The sequence below is a fragment of the Salvia hispanica genome, chromosome 4 (genome assembly GCF_029641045.1).
Source record: "Salvia hispanica isolate PSC_SH4W2 chromosome 4, Shi_PSC_v1, whole genome shotgun sequence".
Taxonomy (NCBI): domain Eukaryota; kingdom Viridiplantae; phylum Streptophyta; class Magnoliopsida; order Lamiales; family Lamiaceae; genus Salvia; species Salvia hispanica.
In genome coordinates, this window is record NC_142695.1 from 55,599,282 (window position 1) to 55,619,388 (window position 20,107).

Sequence of the window (20,107 nt, forward strand, 5' to 3'; positions counted from 1 at the left end):
ATCATTGGGACCGATGCGACAGAGATGTCAAAAAATTCTGCGCCATATACAGGGAAGAAGAGGCGAATTATCAGAGCGGAGCCAGTGGAGCCGACATTCTGAGAGCGGCGTTGCGGGTCTTCAAAGACGACGTCGGCAAAGATTTCAAGCTTGTCGATATTTGGTCGCAAGTCCACCACCTTGACAGGTGGGCTGGCGGTGTCGAGTCGAGCTCGGTCTCGAAACGCACGAAGCACACGCCGCGTGGCCACTACTCGTCTAGTGATGGCGGCGAAGGCAACACCTCACGTGAGGGCACGCCAACCGATGATGTAGGGGGTTCTTCTTCCGGTGCACGACATCGGCCGCAAGGGACCAAGGCGGCGAAGGCGGCTAGAGCCAGGGGGAGAGCGAGAGCGAGAGGGATGGGCCGCGGCGGACCAAGCCAGGCGGGCGAGGGCTCGGGCTCCGGCACGGGCACGGGCACGGGCTCGCACACCCTAATGTCCATGTACATAGTCGCCACAATGGCGGACCTCTCAAAAATGAATCCTGGCCAAGTTGCAGCCCATATGAGAGACGGTTAAGAGATGGAGGGTTGCAGGTGCTGTCTCTTAGTTAAGAGATGAGCTGAAAAGTACAGTGGCGCCCATGAATAGTTAAGAGATGAGACGGTTAAGAGACGGATAAGAGGCAAGCGTTGTGAATGGCATAAGCAAGCTATATTTTAGATTTTATTCACTTCCTATTTAGTAGAATTAGTAGATGAAAAATATTAAGAGTAACTGTTTTTCCTTTTATCAATTTAGGTTTTCCTTTTTTGTTTATAGTTATTTTCCTTTTAAGTTTAGGAACTTCCTTTGCTTGGATAAAGGTTTCATTGTTGAAATAAAAAAAGGCATATTTTGAACAATAATTTTAAATTTAGTTCTCATACTCATAAATTCTCAATTCATTGAGTTCTTGCGGTGAAGACAATTACTCCTAATGAAAAATCAATTCATACGTATGGAGAATGAATACCATCATGGAAACCTAATCAACAAAAAATCGAAGATGTTCGCCTCTTCCTACTCAGACGCACCACCATCGCTGCCATGGACCGAACTGCCTGATGATTTGACAATGAATATCCTGCAAAGGCTGCACATTGATGATATGATGAGAGCGCAGTTGGTGTGCAGTACATGGTGGAGAATCTGCAAGAATCTCTCCTTGTGGCGCGTGATTGATTTGGATAGTCAACAATGGGGGAACGAGGAATTCGATGACATATGCCATTTTGCAGTGGATCGTAGCCAGGGACAATTGATCGACCTATTGGTTACTAGTTTCGCTGGAGACTATGGGTTTCTGAATTACGTTGCTGAGCGGTATAACACGATTCTCTTCTCTATATGTTTTGTTATTGCTAATAAACACTTGCTTTTTTTATATCTTGTTGGATGAATATGAACAACAATTTTATGTAACAAGTTGTGTAGTTTCTGTTATGGATAAAAGCTTTATAATGAAATAGTAATGTGAATTTGACAGATCAAGTCAGCTTCGAAGCCTTACACTCATAGGGTATGATGAAATAGGAGATGCTTTGAATGATGCATTAGAGAAACTCCCACAATTGGAAGAGTTGCACCTTATCGAGATGCCAATGCTCAGTATCGAACAATTCGAGAGCATTGGCATCTCTTGCCCCATGTTGAAATCATTTGTTTATAACGAGTATCCAGAAGATGTGGATGATGGAAGATACAGCATCGAGTATGGTGTTGCAATTGGGAAAACCATGCCTAATTTGCGCCATCTCGGACTTGAGGGGCTACGGACCAAGAATGAGGGGCTGGAAGCGATTCTTGATGGCTGTCCCTACCTTGAAACACTCCGTCTTGAGAGATGCTATGGTCTTGATCTAAAAGGCGGTCTAGGCAAAAGATGTTCTGAGCAAATAAAAGATCTTATAATCAGTTCTTAGTCTTGTCAATCTGAACATGTTTCATCAAATGATGACTTATTGCAAGGCAACTTCTATGATACTACGTGGTTATGAATATGATCCAGCTGATTTTTATTAGGATTCAAGATGTTGATGGTTATTACTATATGTCTTGAAAATGCTAAGATTTTGTTGCTTCGCTTTTATGTTAGGTTGGTGAAGGATGATGCTACTTAGTTTTTTCAAATGGCACCACATTTGGGTTTTTATTTCCAGCTATTTACATCTCATTGTTAGTTTCAGAATTGACATTGTTATCCTTTTTAATGTATTTAATATTTTAAAATTTTAGAGATATTGGCCTCTAATATCACGAAACTTTCAAAAAGTTGGGTTTTTCTCACGAACTTTAAAATTGACAAATAATATCACGAACTTTACCCCTTGTTTGTTTTTTCCCACGAATGGTAAAAATTCATGTTATTTTAATAGATTGAAGAACAATTTTGGAGGATGTGTTTCAAGAAAAACTATCTTCAAAGATTGAAAAACTTGAAGCTCTCAAAATTGTTGTTGAGAAATTACGAAAAAATATCCGTTTATTTGAAGAATTTTTCCATTCGTGGGAAAAAACAAACAAGGGGTAAAGTTCGTGATATTATTTGTCAATTTTAAAGTTCGTGGGAAAAACTCAACTTTTTGAAAGTTTCGTGATATTAGATGCCAATATCCCAAAATTTTATAGTAATTTACTTGGCTTTTAAGATCAATCAAGCCGTGTGGTGTGTCATTGATTTTTATTTTTATCGTCGATGTTATGCGGCCAACGAATTTAAGATCATTTTCCATCGCGCAGTGGATTGCCGCACCACAGACAAGTGCTCGAGCTAAAGCTTTTTGATTTTTAAGTGGCTATTTTACTAATCTATTGGGTGGAATAGGCTTAATTTTAAGGCAATAATAACATATACTTTTTTTCTTTTTAGTCCATTTCACAAAAATATGTATATTTTAAATTCAGAAACTTTTTCTTTAATGAGGCGGACTTTAATAGTTTTTTCTTTTTTCTTATTTCTTATTTTATTAATTATGCATTAAAAGTGTAAATTATTATGGGACGGAATTACAATTTTTATTTTCTTGGTTCGTCAGTAGTAATTAGACTCTTCAGTTTCACTTTTAAATAGTAAAAATGGCTGAGTTGATCTCTTCAATTTAAAATCTTCATTAATCAACAATGAATGCTCATACTCATTATTCAATTAGTCCATATTTAATTACAATTAAACACATGAATCATAAGGGTCGTAGCCTCGTAGGAGTTACCGAATAAGAGCCTCTTAATTACTAGTAATTGATGTTGGTTTATCTTTTCTCCCAGCAACTTATTCGACATTTCAAATTTTCAATAATGATTTTGGTAATACAAAATTAAATCTTCAATCCAAATAATTTGCAAATTTTTAACCAACTTCGCCACTATCTTACTAATCATGAATTCTGCTAACAAACTCCATAGAAAGAGGAAACCTAACAAACTAAACTCATTCATTCACATTCCCAACACTACACACACTTAACATTCGAAGATCTTCAGCATGGCCGCCGCCTCTCCAATTGAAAGCCTAACACAATCCCAACAGTTGGATTTCAAATAAAAAATACAATTCAATCAAATAAAAGCAGACATGCCTGTTGAAAATGGATCGTTTTTAGTGGCAAAAGAAAAAGTAGTACTCCCTCCATCCCATTTTACTATTTTCGTTCTCTCCCGGCAAAGATTGTCCCAATTGAAATCTTTCTAAAAATAGGCATTAAATACACACCTCAAACTCCTCCATGTGAGACCCTTATTCCACTATAATTGTTTAATTAATCTTGAAAGCTCAAACTCATTTACTAAATTTGTCTATATATAATTACATGAATAAGAAGAGTCGTGGGCAGTTAACGAAGAGCCTCTTATTTCAATTTTCAATACAATCATGTCAATTGTCATTAGCATGTGTGTATATATACTCACATGATATGCCTCCTATATTAACCAAAGTCCAAACCCATAATCGTTGAAAATGTTGAGCAAGGGAGCAAAATCGGAATCGAGGGAGCTAATGATCCAAACTGAGCTTCCAGATCCCACCATTGCTGCCTCTCCATCATCCTCAGCCGCGCCTCTGCTTCCACCGTCGCCGCCATGGATCGAGCTGCCCGAGGATTTGACGGCGAATATCCTGCAAAGGTTGGATGTGGAAGAGATTCTGGAGAGTGCGCAGCTAGTGTGTAGTGCATGGTTGAGAGTCTGCATGAATCCCGTCATGTGGCGCGTTATTGATTTGAGTTATCTACGATGCGCGGATGACAAATTTGAGATCATTTGCCGCTGTGCAGTGGATCGTAGTCAGGGACAATTGCTCGAGCTAAAGCTTACCGGTTTTGAAGTGGATGGCTTGCTAAACTACATAGCTGACCGGTACTTTTGTGCTCACTATTTTTGGTGTTTGGTTAAGTTTTTGTGTTTTAATTCATTTTAACTTCTAATCTAGCTATATTTGGAACAACTTCCATGTTTGGTCCAAGGCTTAAGTGAAGTGAATACTTTTGTGCTCACTGTTTACAATTTCATCAAAAGTTGAGTGAATACTAAAAAGGCTTGTGCTATAAACGAAATTTTGGTGGTATATGATTGTGTTTTGGAATCGATGGATAGACCTAGAAGTTTTATATCTAATTGTATAGCCTTAGAAGAACTATTTTTGTAATTGCATTTAATTGAAATTGTGATAATACTCCAACTACTTTTGAATTTACTTTTCTGTATGTTTCAAGATGAATTTCATTGAGTAACAATAGCACTTTCTTTTAACTTGTTTGACGAATTATAAATATGCTAAATTATCTTGTTGGATTTAGATTTTTGGAGAAAAGCTTTATAAAATCTTGGCATTGTTGCTTTGGTTCCCATCCTTTCTTTTTACAAGTTTCCTCTGGTTTTTTGTGTTGATATTCTTTTCCCATTCTTCTTTCCCACATTCAACAGATCAAGTCATCTACGATGCCTTACAGTTGATGTGTATACTATAAATGACAATAGAGCGCCACGTGGCCGGATTGTTGCAGACTCTCCACCAGGTCTTGCACACGCACTGCACACTGTCAATTATCTCCTCCGGATACAGCCTTTGCAGAATATCTGCCGTCAGATGCTCCGGTAGCTCGATCCACGGCGGTGAAGATCCCCTTTTCAATTTCTTCGATTTTTTTGGCTTCATCGCGTGAGTGTTGATTTGGGGAAGATGGTTTGATTGTATTTTAATAAGCGCTCAATTTTTACGAATAGATAGTTGACAATTTTATTTTATTTTTTTTTAATTTCTCCTATTCGCTTATACTAGTATTTGGAGAACAGTGTCGCATTTTGTAAGAAACAGAAATGCAAAATCCATAATTTATTTATAATGGCCATTAATTTTAATAAAAAAAATTTGGCTTTTAAATTATACTTCTACATAATAGTAGTATTCTATAAATTTAAACTAATGAGGCAGTTAAAAAGATGTTAAAATTAAGATATACTCCCTTCGTCCACGAATAAGAGTCTCATTTACTTTTTTGCACTTGTTTTGTAAAAATGATAATAAATATTTAAAGTGGAGAAATAATATAGTAAAATGGAGAATAATGTAGACAAGACTCTTATCTACATTATTCTTTGTCTTACTTTATCATTTCTCCACTTTAACTATTTATTATCATTTTTACAAAATATGTGCAAAAAAGTGAACGTGACTCTTATTCGTGGACGGAGAGAGTACAAATCACTTGGCGGAGCTACGGTGGGGGCGCCATTCTAGTTTTATCTATAATACATATATTCAGATACATTCATCAAAAGTATTGATAGCGCAGTTGGCAAGTGCTCTGATTTTGAGATCATGCTTGCACTCGGTTGCTGAGTTCGATTCTCAGCTGCCATTATTTTATGATATCATTTTTTTCAATATCTGCTCACAAGAGTACTTAGTAACTCCTTATTTCTTGTCAAATCATTGTTGCAATATATAACCAATGTCTGTTAAAGATCATTTTCAAATATTTATGCAATATTATTCTAATTTATTTGTTGTCAAATTATATTTTAGAGATGTGCTATATTTATTCAATAATTTTTACGTCAAATCACTTTTAAGCAAAGGTGTTAAATTTAATCAATGACCTTTTAAATTATAGTTTGAAAGGATGTTATTTGTTCAATGACTTGTAAATAATGTAATATACATATTGTAAAATATTGTATTTTAAATTACTTTTTTATTGGTATTGTAATATGGAGTAATTAATAGCTTTATCAAAATTTTATAGTATGTATAGTTAAACAATTTTGCTCTACTTGTGAAAAGCTTAACTTTATTAGTAGGTAGAATATTTTTAAGATCATCACAAAGTGTTTATATCAATTATTCTCGCTTAGATTAAATTTGCTGAATATGCATTTAATTCTTGAGTACTAGTATATATCTTGTTATAGCATACGCTAGCGAATTGTTCGTCATTCCAATCTCGCCAATCCAAGTGAATAACGCGCCATATCGTGGGATTTTTTTATCACTCTCCACCATGTAGTACACACTAGCTGCGCACTCGTCAGTATCTCTCAAACGGGCAACCTTTGCAGGATATTCTCGGTCAAATAATCGGGCAGTTCGAGCCATGGCGGTGATGGTGGCGCGGCTGAGGAGGCGGCGGCGTTGCTGAAAAGCTTTGCTTTTTTGTTAATTAGGGCTGCCATGAGATTCGCCTTTGCAATGCATACAGAGAGAATCGAATTATTAAGAGCATCTCCAATAGCAATAGGCTAGCCACTCTCTCTCCTTACCACGTCATCAGCACTAAAAATCATGCCTAATCTGTGCCATCTCCGAATTTTTGGACACCAATGGGAAATAAGGGCCTGGAAGTGATTCTGGATGGCAGCCCCCACCTCAGATCACTTGATCTCCGGGGATGCTGTAGTTTCAGTATACAAGAGGATGTCATGAGCAAATAAAAGATGTGAGGCTATGGTCCAAAGATTCTGGCTAAATCATATTCAGGGAGTATATGTATTAGATTTTGAAAGAATCTAATCAGCCTCATCTTCGTATGCTAATTATTTTTCTTGTTTATTTATTTAGTACCATAAAAGATGTCACGATTTCCTTTTTAGTTTGTTCCACAAAAGATGTCACATTTTCCTTTTTGAAAAAAGTTCTCTCTCACATGAATATAAAAATTATATTTTCTCTCTTCATTTAACACACAAAACAAAACCTCCTAAAATCTCGTGTCGTCCCCCACAAGTATGACAACTTTTGTGGGACAGAGGAAGTATTTTTTTATGGAGATGGAGTAAAGCTTTATAAAAAAAAACTATCATTGCGTCTGTGGTTTCCATGCTTTCTTACAAGTTTCCTCTTGTGTTTTGGTGTTGATATTCTTATCCCGTAATCTACAGATCAAGTCAGCTACGATGCTTTACAGTTCATCTGTATCGTATAATAGACAATAGTGTTTTGCCTATGGTGATAAAAAATCTTACACAATTGGAAGAGTTGCATCTTACGATGTTGCCAAGTCTCAATCCAAAAGATTTTGAAAGCATTAGCATTTCCAAAACTATCCAAGTAAAGAAAAACTGATGGATAGAAGAGATGAAAGGTCCAAATAACGATACAAAATAAACCATTTGGAAAAACAAACAAAGAAGAGATGATAGTTAGACTTCACATTGATTCAGCTTATCACATAACTCAATATCCATCGATAGAGCATCCATCAATTTCCTAGAGGCCTTCAATATCAAAAAATCGCCAGACTGATGAAGCTGAAGGACCTCGAGATGGGGGCAGCCATCGAGAATCACTTCCACATCCTTATTTCCTTCCCAACGTCCAAGAAGTCGGAGAAGGCACAGATTAGGCATGGTTTTTCCAATTGCTATAACATACTTTGAAATATCTGGATGCTGTCTCCAACTGTTGCCATATGAAAATGTTTTCAACATGGGGCAAGAGACGCCAATGGTTTCCAAATCTTCGGGTTGGAGCAATTGGTTCAAGAAAAGCTTCAACTCTTCCAATTGTGGGAGATTTTTAATTAATTCCTCAATCAAAGCAGGACCTATAACATCACGGGATGAAAATTCAAGGCGTCGAAGCTGACTTGATCTGTTGAAAGAGTAGAACATAGACCATATCAGTGGTTCTGGTAAATGAAATACTGGGAGAATTACCACACCAAGTATACTTAGGTTGTACAAAAGACAGAGAACAAAACAATCAATGATATGCCAAAAATAAAAAACCACACCAAGTATACTTAGGTTGTACAAAAGACAGAGAACAAAACAATCAATGATATGCCAAAAATAAAAAACCACACCAAGTTACTTATGTATACATTTCACACACACAAGATATCTTAAAATGAGCATAATGTCATCGTACAAAGAAGAGCCTTTTATGGAGCTTTTCTCCACCTCCAACTCCACAATCATCATTGTGTATGAATGGAGCTCTTCTTCTTCTTCTTCTTCTCTTTTACTTTATCATTTCCACTACACAATTTCAACTATTTTTTCTCATTCTCTCTTGTTTTACTAATCACGCATTAAAATTCGTGTCAAATACTATAGGACATATTTCTATAGGACAATAGGATGAAGGGAGTAAGATTTTTTAAAAGTTGGGTAATAGTTTTGTTATTAACATTTGTTTTTTGAGTAATGATAAACAACCAAATTTTGTACAACCAAAATAAAGTTATATTAATAATTTGATGTATTAATTGTATATTAAAATTATAAATATAGTAAGTGGATAAGTTAAAAAGACTTATTAGTATTTAACCTCATTTTTTATATTTATATTTGAATTTTTTTCTATTATTTTTAAAATTTAAATTAAAATATGCATTAATTATATATATAGTTATAAAAAAATAAAAAATATATAATAAATCATAAATATATAACCACAATATTATGCACTTTCCATGTACTATATATACATTTAATATTTTAATTAAATTTATAAATAAACCTATTTTTTATTAAATAAATTAGATTTTAATTTTACAAAATTTAGTTACATAGATTTGTTGTTATTTTTTTTACGATATAAAGAAAAATAGAATCCCTAAGGACCCGACGTTTGAGAAAATTTAAAAAGAGTCAGTTCATTTGTTTCGATTTGACAGTGTGAATAAGAAGCGTTTCTTGGGCAGGTGAATAGAGAATCCTCTGATTTCAATTTTCAATGACTCTTCATTCCATTTGACAACTTGATTTTTAAGGGATCGAGGCAGAGTAACCGAGGAGCCACTTATTTCAATTTTCAATACGTACAATATTAATAGCAACATTATTTAAGCATATTTCTTTTTATAAAAAAATTCTCTCATATATTAAAAAATTATATTATCTTCTTTCTTCACTTAACACACAAAACAATATTCCCTCGGTACCATAGAAATATGTCACATTTTTTTTTTCATATATCCCATAAAAATAGTTCATATTCACTTATGGCAACTTTTTTCCTTTTTTTAAATTTTATTATTTATGGGCCTCATCATCCATTACATAATTTCAAATACTTAAACTCTTTTTTCTCTTACTTTATCAATTGCACATTAAAATCCGTGTCAACCCTAAAAGATCTATTTCTATAGGACAGAGGGAATATTTCCTAAAATCTAGTGCTATTACCCAAATGTGTCATTTATTGTGGGATGTAGGAAGTAGACTTTTTCCATAGCTTACGTGTTTTCTTTATCACCTTGGTTAATCTTCCATGCAAAAATTTGTTCTAACATGTTAGAGCATCCATAACGGCTCAATTTTTGTCCGGACGATCGATCGTCTGCGACGTCGTCCGAGCTCATTCAATTTCATTTTTTTTTAATTAACTTCATTAAATAAAATAAAATTATAATTTAAATACCTAAAAAAATAAAAAAGACATAATTTAAACGACTAGAAATACAAATTGCACACTTAAATTCAAATCACAAAAAAATGGAGGCAAAGAAACAAAAGAAGGAGTTCTCTAGTGACGATCATCTAACGGTGGCCAAATTTTGCCCAGATGTGTTCCATTAGATTTTCCTGGAGTTGGGCGTGGCGGTAGAATCACGTGTCCTTGCCCGAATAGACAACCGTTCTTGCAAAGACGGATGCACTCCACTTCGAGGCGGACTACTTGCAGTAGAGCTTTCCCGGGTTTCAGGGTTGAACAAATTTCCCGCCTCAGGTCCTTCGTCGGCGACAATCATGTTGTGCAATTATACACGTATACATGATGTCGACCATATTATCCATAAACCACGTACGAGCCGGGGATTTGATAATGTTAAATCAAGCTTGGAGAACCCCGAACGCTCTCTCCACATCCTTACGAGCAGCCTCATGCTTCTGCGCAAAAAGAGACTGCTTTTCGTTCGCAGCCCTGTTGAACGTCTTCACGAAGGTTGGTCACTTCGGATAGATGTCATCGGCAAGATAGTACCCCATTTTATACTGACAATTGTTAGCGATGAAGTTAATGGCCAGCACTTTACCATTCAGAACTTCTCTAAAGAGGTTTGAATTGTTGAGCACGTTGACGTCGTTGTTCGAGCCGGGGACCCCGAAATACGCATGCCAAATCCATAGCCGGTAGTCGGCGACGGCCTCGAGTATAACGGTGGGGTGGGTGCCTTTTGTGGCCGCTCGTGTATAACCCCTTCCACGCCACAAGGCAATTCTTCCATTGTCAATGCATGCAATTGACACTCCCGAGCATCCCGGGGAATCCGTGTGCTTGTTCGTGAAGTTGGAGCATAAACTGACAATCTGCGGTGGTTGGCTTCTTCAGAAATTCGTCGGTGAAGGCTGCCCATACGCCTTTGCAGAAGTTCAACAAACAAAGTCTCTCGGGGGATTCTCCGACGAGCAGGTATTCGTCGAACGAATCCGCCGTTTGTCCAGTAGCAAGATGACGGAATTGCTGCAGTACATTTTTTTAGCGTCGTGTGGCTAGGACGGCCAACAGCGTCGAACCCTTCTCTGAAGTACTCTTCCCGTGCCGCCAATGTATTCGCGATATGCAAAAATAGCGCGCGTGACATACGGAAACGACGACGGAAGTAGATATCTCCCCATACTGGGTTTCGACTGAAGTAATCACGTTCCAACCTTGCGGCAGCTTCCTTCCGGTTACGATGGATGTAAGTTCGGGGTCGCCTTTGAGGAGGCTCGACGGCTTCCTCCCCCCTACGTTGATCTTCCTCTAGCGATTCTTCCATTATTCGACGCATTTGCTCAAATGGATCCATGAATGGATTAAATTTGGGAAATGAAAAAAATAAATGAATGATTTATAGAAGTGATTGGAGAGGAAAGAAAGAAAAATGAGAAAAGAATAGATGTGTGTTTGTGTGTAAAATGGAAAATGAGAAGAGTATTTATAGAATAAAAAAAAAATAAAAAAATTTAAAAATCGACCGTTGAACGATCACATTACCGTTTTTTAATTTTTTAAAAATCGAATTATGATGTCATTATTACGACGCCCACTCGCGTGCCGGAAAGTGGGCTTCACGCCGCACGCCAGCGTGTGCCACGTGGCCCGCGCGCGTGGCGAGACAGCTCGTGGCAGCCTCTTATACGCGCGACGCGCGACGGGATGTCCAATCTCGTCGGGACGAGATATCTGTTGCAACACGGTCTCGCCGCCGTCGCGTCTCGCCGGGACGAGACCAAACCGGTGGCGAGCCGCGCTGCGGATGCCCTTATCATGTTCTCACGTGACTTTTTTTTTCATAGTAGTACTACTAAATGGAGTAAAAGTTAGAATTAGACGGTTGACATAAAAGAGTAATGATAAACAACCAAATTTTGTACAATCAAAATAAGACTATATTAATAATTTGATGTATTAATTATAGATTTAATAATAAATATAGTAAGTGGACAAGTTAAAAAGACTTAATAGCCTTTAACTTTATTTTTTATTTTTATATTTGAATTTCCTTCCTATATTTTCAAAAATTTGAATAAAAATATGCACTAATTATATTTATGGTTCTTAAAAAATAAAAAAGTTATACACAAATCATAAATATATGACCAAAATATTATACACTTTGCATATACTCCCTCCGTCCCGCTTAAGATGACACGTTTTCCTTTTTTGTTTGTCCCAATTAAGATGACACATTTCCTTTTTTGGTAACATTCTCTCTCCAATTAATACACTCAACCACTTTTTCTCACTCCTATTAAAATATTCATCTTTCTTTATCTCTCTACTTTAATACTTACACATACCTTCTCTCTCTCCAATTAAATATTTTAACCAATAACTCCTAAAATCCCGTGCCGGCTAAGCAATGTGTCATCTTAGCCAGGACGGAGGGAGTACTATATATGCATACATATACTTTGAATAAATGCATAAACAAACCTATTTTTTAGCAAATAAACTAGTTTTTGGTGGTATAAAATTTGGGATTTGTTGGACATAAAAACCATTGATCTCAATCTCAATAATTGAAGTCAAACCGAGGTGCTTCATCTTAGTTAAATTTGACCGTTGTTAACCATCATTCACTTCAAAAACTACTCCGTTTGTTCACTTTCATCATTTCTTAACTCTGATTTAGAACACGAAGGGTCGTGTCTTTGTGAGCACTTGAATCGAGGAAACATCAGTCACCCCTATAACCATCCAATTTATACACCTGAAAAATCCCAAGATAGTGAGCATGGGAACGACATCCGAATCCAACGAGGCGATGATCCAAACAAAACCTCCAATACCGACAGCCGCCTCTTCATCCTCAGCCCAGCCTCCACCACCATCACCGCCATGGACCGAACTGCCCGAGGATTTGACGACAAATATTCTACAAAGATTGAGTGCTGAAGAGAGACTCGAGAGTGCGCAGCTAGTGTGTAGTACGTGGTGGAAAGTCTGCAAGAATCCTGCCATGTGGTGCGTTATTCATTTGGACAATATGCGTTGCCGCCAAGACAACAAATTTGAGGCCATTTGCCGTTGTGCAGTGGATCGTAGCAAGGGACAATTGGTCGAGCTAAAACTTTCTTATTTTGATGGGCATGGGTTGCTAAACTACGCAGCTGATCGGTAAAATTCTTTCATTTGCTATAATGCACCACACATCATTCTCACTTAATTGTTTGTGATTTAATTTGTTCTAACACAATATTCTCTTGCTCATAAGTCACAACACTTGTGTTTTACTTTTATCTTGTTAATTGAATATGTTAACAATAATTTTCCTCATTCATTGTTCTCCAAGAATAACAGATATTGTACTCTTTTGACAGATCTAGTCAGCTCCGAAGCTTGACACTTGCATACTTTGAGATAAAACCATCTGCTTTGACTAAGGTAATAAAAAAACTTCCACTATTAGAAGAATTGCACCTTATCATGCCAACAGATCTCAATCCCAAAGATTGTGAAACCATTGGCATCTCTTGCCCCATGTTGAGATCTTTTACATATAGCAACTGTAGCAACTCTTGGGGTGTCGGTGTAGTCGAAGACATGACATGGCAAGTTGTAGCAATTGGAAAAGCCATGCCTAATCTGCGACATCTCCGACTCTGTCAACTTCACTTTGAAAATAAGGGACTAGAAGTGATTCTCAATGGATGCCCCCACCTTGAATCACTCGAACTTAGTGGATGCTCGGGTCTTGATCTACAAGGGGATCTAGGCAAAAGATGTTCTGAGCAAATAAAAGATCTGAGGCTGCATCCTAAGTCTTTAGATCAAGTCAGCTACATCTTCGGGCAGTTCGGTCCATGTTCTGACCAAATAAAAGATCTTTCTATCCATGCCCCCAACCTTGAATCACTTCATCTTCGGCATTTCTCTGGTCTACATCTACAAGGGGGTCTAGGAAAACGATGTTCTGACCAAATAAAAGATCTTTCTATCCATGCCTGTGAGCCTATATTCTGGGGCCTTACCTCTCGCTTGCTAGACGAAAGTGATTATGAATACGAAGAGTACGAGGATTGAAGATTTTGAGGGTTCTTACTATTTGTCTTGAAAATTCTAAGATTTTGATGGTTTACTTTTATGTTTTATGTTGGTGAAGGATGATATGTTGGTGAAGGATGATGCTACTACTTTGTTTTTTATAAGTGGTTTTAGTTGGAACCATACATGGACTTTGTTTTACCAGCTGTTTACATCAAATTGTTATTCATATGATTTGGAGTTTGTTTTTACAGCTATTTACATCATTACTTGGTGATGAAATAATATTTTCTATATATATTGTAAAAGATAGCCAGGCTCTAAAATCAAAGTCAAATTTACAATTAATACTACTATTAAATACTCTCTCCATTCTCTTGAGAATTAGAACGGGTGAAGTCATACAATACAAGACTTGGTGCATAAGAGCATCAGCAACGCGGGCTCGATTTTGGCTCCAATGACGGATCCAGGAATCGAAACTCGTGGGGTCGAATATAATACAAAAATAATAGTACTATAATTATTTAAAAAAATACTCCCTACGTCCGCGAATAGGAGCCCATTTTTTCTATTTTAGTCTGACCGCGAATAGGAGTGCAGGTTCACTTTTACCATAAATGTTAAATAGGGTCTCACCTTCACCTAATTCATTTTTACTCATGTTTCATTTAAAATTAATATATACAAGTGAGACCTCTATTCCACTAACTTTTTTCCACCCATTTTTCTTAACATTTCTTGAAACCCGTACCGCCAATGAATGAGACTCCTAATGGCGGACGGAGGGAGTATACTATTATAATTTAAATATTTATTTTTAATGATATATTTAAACATTTTTTAAATAAATACTTTCATGTTTAGCAATAATTGAAAAAAAAATCAATAAATAAAATAAAATATAAATATAATATAATTATCTTCCATTAATCAATGGATCTATCTTTTATTATCATAGGGTAGCAACGAATTCAATAATGGGCCCATATATTTAGCCCATTTAATTAAATAAAATAAGCATTAAACGTATCTTCTTCTTCGTCTAAACTCTCTGCTCTTTCTATGTGTTCATCTCTCTCTCCATCTCTCTCATCTATTCTATTTTACTCACGAATTTTCTTTATCTCCCATTTTATTTACTGCAAAGGCTGAAGGATTGTGGTGGAAGTCCGTCGCTCGCGGTCAAGGCGGAGCTCGGTGGGGTCGAAGATGGAGTTGTGCGGGATCTCCGAGGTCCAAGAATGCAGTTTCCGGCAGTGCTCGTAGGACCACGGTGGGGTCGGTCGACCCCACTCGACCCCACCTGGGTCCGTCAGTGTTTGGCTCGGTCTTGTCTCGACGAGACGAGCCAGCATCGAGTCAGCGTTGCGAGGCTCGTCTCGTCTCGACGAGACGAGACATCTTGTCGTGCGACGCGACACGGCGAGACGCGCGCGCCCACGTGGCGCGCGCTGGAGCGTTGCGTGACGCCCACTCGCCGGCCCGCGAGTCGGCGTCGTATTTATGACGTAATATTTTTTTTTTATAAATTCGAAAAAATCGAATTTAATTAAAAAAAAAAATAAAATTCAAACGGTCGAATTTTTCAAATTTTTTTTTTTTTTTTATTCTTCTATAAATATACTACACACACCATTCACCATTTTACACTCAAACACAACTTTCATTCCTCATTTCTCTTCCATTTTACACACAAACACTACTCTCAAATTATTGAAAAAATGTCCGGCGATGGAAACTCCAGCGGCGGCGGCTCCGGCAGGCGGCGCTCCGGCGTGTTCGACTTGAACTCGTTCGACGATTGGGCGAGCATGTACAACTGTTTGGGTACTCCCGGTTCGTTGCCGGGCACCCAAGGCTCGACCACCCCGCCGGCGTACCAAACACCACATTTTGATGTGGATGCATACTATCGTCCCTCCCCCTAGAGGTACGGCCAATCGCCGGGATTATCCCAAATTCCGGAGAATTTTATGGCGCCTGATCGCAGTTTGCCCGACTGGCCAATTTGTGGAGGCTCCGGTTCCGGCTCCGGCAGGATCAACCTCATTCTCGGCGTCAATGCCGAGGAAGAAGAGGAGGAAGAGGAGGCAGCGGCTGCAGAGGTTGGTAGAGACGGCAGCCGTCATGCATACAGCCAAGCCGAGACGTTGGCTCTGTACGACGCTTGAATCAACGTCTCATACGATCCTGTCGTCGGGAATCAACAAACCCACAAGTGCTTTTGGCAAAAAGTCACCGAAGTTTACAACGCCCGAAGGCCGACAAATACCGTTCTCCGCAACGTGAAGAAGCTCCGCAATCATTGGGACCGATGCGACAGAGATGTCAAAAAATTCTGCGCCATATACAGGGAAGAAGAGGCGAATTATCAGAGCGGAGCCAGTGGAGCCGACATTCTGAGAGCGGCGTTGCGGGTCTTCAAAGACGACGTCGGCAAAGATTTCAAGCTTGTCGATATTTGGTCGCAAGTCCACCACCTTGACAGGTGGGCTGGCGGTGTCGAGTCGAGCTCGGTCTCGAAACGCACGAAGCACACGCCGCGTGGCCACTACTCGTCTAGTGATGGCGGCGAAGGCAACACCTCACGTGAGGGCACGCCAACCGATGATGTAGGGGGTTCTTCTTCCGGTGCACGACATCGGCCGCAAGGGACCAAGGCGGCGAAGGCGGCTAGAGCCAGGGGGAGAGCGAGAGCGAGAGGGATGGGCCGCGGCGGACCAAGCCAGGCGGGCGAGGGCTCGGGCTCCGGCACGGGCACGGGCACGGGCTCGCACACCCTAATGTCCATGTACATAGTCGCCACAATGGCGGACCTCTCAAAAATGAATCCTGGCCAAGTTGCAGCCCATATGAGAGACGGTTAAGAGATGGAGGGTTGCAGGTGCTGTCTCTTAGTTAAGAGATGAGCTGAAAAGTACAGTGGCGCCCATGAATAGTTAAGAGATGAGACGGTTAAGAGACGGATAAGAGGCAAGCGTTGTGAATGGCATAAGCAAGCTATATTTTAGATTTTATTCACTTCCTATTTAGTAGAATTAGTAGATGAAAAATATTAAGAGTAACTGTTTTTCCTTTTATCAATTTAGGTTTTCCTTTTTTGTTTATAGTTATTTTCCTTTTAAGTTTAGGAACTTCCTTTGCTTGGATAAAGGTTTCATTGTTGAAATAAAAAAAGGCATATTTTGAACAATAATTTTAAATTTAGTTCTCATACTCATAAATTCTCAATTCATTGAGTTCTTGCGGTGAAGACAATTACTCCTAATGAAAAATCAATTCATACGTATGGAGAATGAATACCATCATGGAAACCTAATCAACAAAAAATCGAAGATGTTCGCCTCTTCCTACTCAGACGCACCACCATCGCTGCCATGGACCGAACTGCCTGATGATTTGACAATGAATATCCTGCAAAGGCTGCACATTGATGATATGATGAGAGCGCAGTTGGTGTGCAGTACATGGTGGAGAATCTGCAAGAATCTCTCCTTGTGGCGCGTGATTGATTTGGATAGTCAACAATGGGGGAACGAGGAATTCGATGACATATGCCATTTTGCAGTGGATCGTAGCCAGGGACAATTGATCGACCTATTGGTTACTAGTTTCGCTGGAGACTATGGGTTTCTGAATTACGTTGCTGAGCGGTATAACACGATTCTCTTCTCTATATGTTTTGTTATTGCTAATAAACACTTGCTTTTTTTATATCTTGTTGGATGAATATGAACAACAATTTTATGTAACAAGTTGTGTAGTTTCTGTTATGGATAAAAGCTTTATAATGAAATAGTAATGTGAATTTGACAGATCAAGTCAGCTTCGAAGCCTTACACTCATAGGGTATGATGAAATAGGAGATGCTTTGAATGATGCATTAGAGAAACTCCCACAATTGGAAGAGTTGCACCTTATCGAGATGCCAATGCTCAGTATCGAACAATTCGAGAGCATTGGCATCTCTTGCCCCATGTTGAAATCATTTGTTTATAACGAGTATCCAGAAGATGTGGATGATGGAAGATACAGCATCGAGTATGGTGTTGCAATTGGGAAAACCATGCCTAATTTGCGCCATCTCGGACTTGAGGGGCTACGGACCAAGAATGAGGGGCTGGAAGCGATTCTTGATGGCTGTCCCTACCTTGAAACACTCCGTCTTGAGAGATGCTATGGTCTTGATCTAAAAGGCGGTCTAGGCAAAAGATGTTCTGAGCAAATAAAAGATCTTATAATCAGTTCTTAGTCTTGTCAATCTGAACATGTTTCATCAAATGATGACTTATTGCAAGGCAACTTCTATGATACTACGTGGTTATGAATATGATCCAGCTGATTTTTATTAGGATTCAAGATGTTGATGGTTATTACTATATGTCTTGAAAATGCTAAGATTTTGTTGCTTCGCTTTTATGTTAGGTTGGTGAAGGATGATGCTACTTAGTTTTTTCAAATGGCACCACATTTGGGTTTTTATTTCCAGCTATTTACATCTCATTGTTAGTTTCAGAATTGACATTGTTATCCTTTTTAATGTATTTAATATTTTAAAATTTTAGAGATATTGGCCTCTAATATCACGAAACTTTCAAAAAGTTGGGTTTTTCTCACGAACTTTAAAATTGACAAATAATATCACGAACTTTACCCCTTGTTTGTTTTTTCCCACGAATGGTAAAAATTCATGTTATTTTAATAGATTGAAGAACAATTTTGGAGGATGTGTTTCAAGAAAAACTATCTTCAAAGATTGAAAAACTTGAAGCTCTCAAAATTGTTGTTGAGAAATTACGAAAAAATATCCGTTTATTTGAAGAATTTTTCCATTCGTGGGAAAAAACAAACAAGGGGTAAAGTTCGTGATATTATTTGTCAATTTTAAAGTTCGTGGGAAAAACTCAACTTTTTGAAAGTTTCGTGATATTAGATGCCAATATCCCAAAATTTTATAGTAATTTACTTGGCTTTTAAGATCAATCAAGCCGTGTGGTGTGTCATTGATTTTTATTTTTATCGTCGATGTTATGCGGCCAACGAATTTAAGATCATTTTCCATCGCGCAGTGGATTGCCGCACCACAGACAAGTGCTCGAGCTAAAGCTTTTTGATTTTTAAGTGGCTATTTTACTAATCTATTGGGTGGAATAGGCTTAATTTTAAGGCAATAATAACATATACTTTTTTTCTTTTTAGTCCATTTCACAAAAATATGTATATTTTAAATTCAGAAACTTTTTCTTTAATGAGGCGGACTTTAATAGTTTTTTCTTTTTTCTTATTTCTTATTTTATTAATTATGCATTAAAAGTGTAAATTATTATGGGACGGAATTACAATTTTTATTTTCTTGGTTCGTCAGTAGTAATTAGACTCTTCAGTTTCACTTTTAAATAGTAAAAATGGCTGAGTTGATCTCTTCAATTTAAAATCTTCATTAATCAACAATGAATGCTCATACTCATTATTCAATTAGTCCATATTTAATTACAATTAAACACATGAATCATAAGGGTCGTAGCCTCGTAGGAGTTACCGAATAAGAGCCTCTTAATTACTAGTAATTGATGTTGGTTTATCTTTTCTCCCAGCAACTTATTCGACATTTCAAATTTTCAATAATGATTTTGGTAATACAAAATTAAATCTTCAATCCAAATAATTTGCAAATTTTTAACCAACTTCGCCACTATCTTACTAATCATGAATTCTGCTAACAAACTCCATAGAAAGAGGAAACCTAACAAACTAAACTCATTCATTCACATTCCCAACACTACACACACTTAACATTCGAAGATCTTCAGCATGGCCGCCGCCTCTCCAATTGAAAGCCTAACACAATCCCAACAGTTGGATTTCAAATAAAAAATACAATTCAATCAAATAAAAGCAGACATGCCTGTTGAAAATGGATCGTTTTTAGTGGCAAAAGAAAAAGTAGTACTCCCTCCATCCCATTTTACTATTTTCGTTCTCTCCCGGCAAAGATTGTCCCAATTGAAATCTTTCTAAAAATAGGCATTAAATACACACCTCAAACTCCTCCATGTGAGACCCTTATTCCACTATAATTGTTTAATTAATCTTGAAAGCTCAAACTCATTTACTAAATTTGTCTATATATAATTACATGAATAAGAAGAGTCGTGGGCAG

The 20,107-nt window shown here is 37.7% G+C and overlaps 3 protein-coding genes across 3 annotated transcripts; all 3 read left to right on the forward strand.

Annotated features, from left to right (window-relative positions):
* The first annotated feature begins 987 nt into the window (after window positions 1-987).
* LOC148929510 (putative F-box/LRR-repeat protein 23) lies at window positions 988-1,951 on the forward strand. The gene is made up of 2 exons (XM_089056882.1): window positions 988-1,352; window positions 1,516-1,951. Exons 1-2 carry the CDS (start codon window positions 988-990, stop codon window positions 1,949-1,951), a joined length of 801 nt encoding a protein of 266 aa, XP_088913008.1.
* A 2,033-nt stretch (window positions 1,952-3,984) lies between these two features.
* LOC148929511 (putative F-box/LRR-repeat protein 9) lies at window positions 3,985-13,983 on the forward strand. Its single transcript, XM_089056883.1, has 2 exons — window positions 3,985-4,382; window positions 13,281-13,983. The coding sequence occupies exons 1-2, from the start codon at window positions 3,985-3,987 to the stop codon at window positions 13,981-13,983; spliced, it is 1,101 nt and encodes a 366-aa protein (XP_088913009.1).
* A 3,252-nt stretch (window positions 13,984-17,235) lies between these two features.
* LOC148929512 (putative F-box/LRR-repeat protein 23) lies at window positions 17,236-18,199 on the forward strand. Its single transcript, XM_089056884.1, has 2 exons — window positions 17,236-17,600; window positions 17,764-18,199. The coding sequence occupies exons 1-2, from the start codon at window positions 17,236-17,238 to the stop codon at window positions 18,197-18,199; spliced, it is 801 nt and encodes a 266-aa protein (XP_088913010.1).
* Window positions 18,200-20,107: the final 1,908 nt, after the last annotated feature.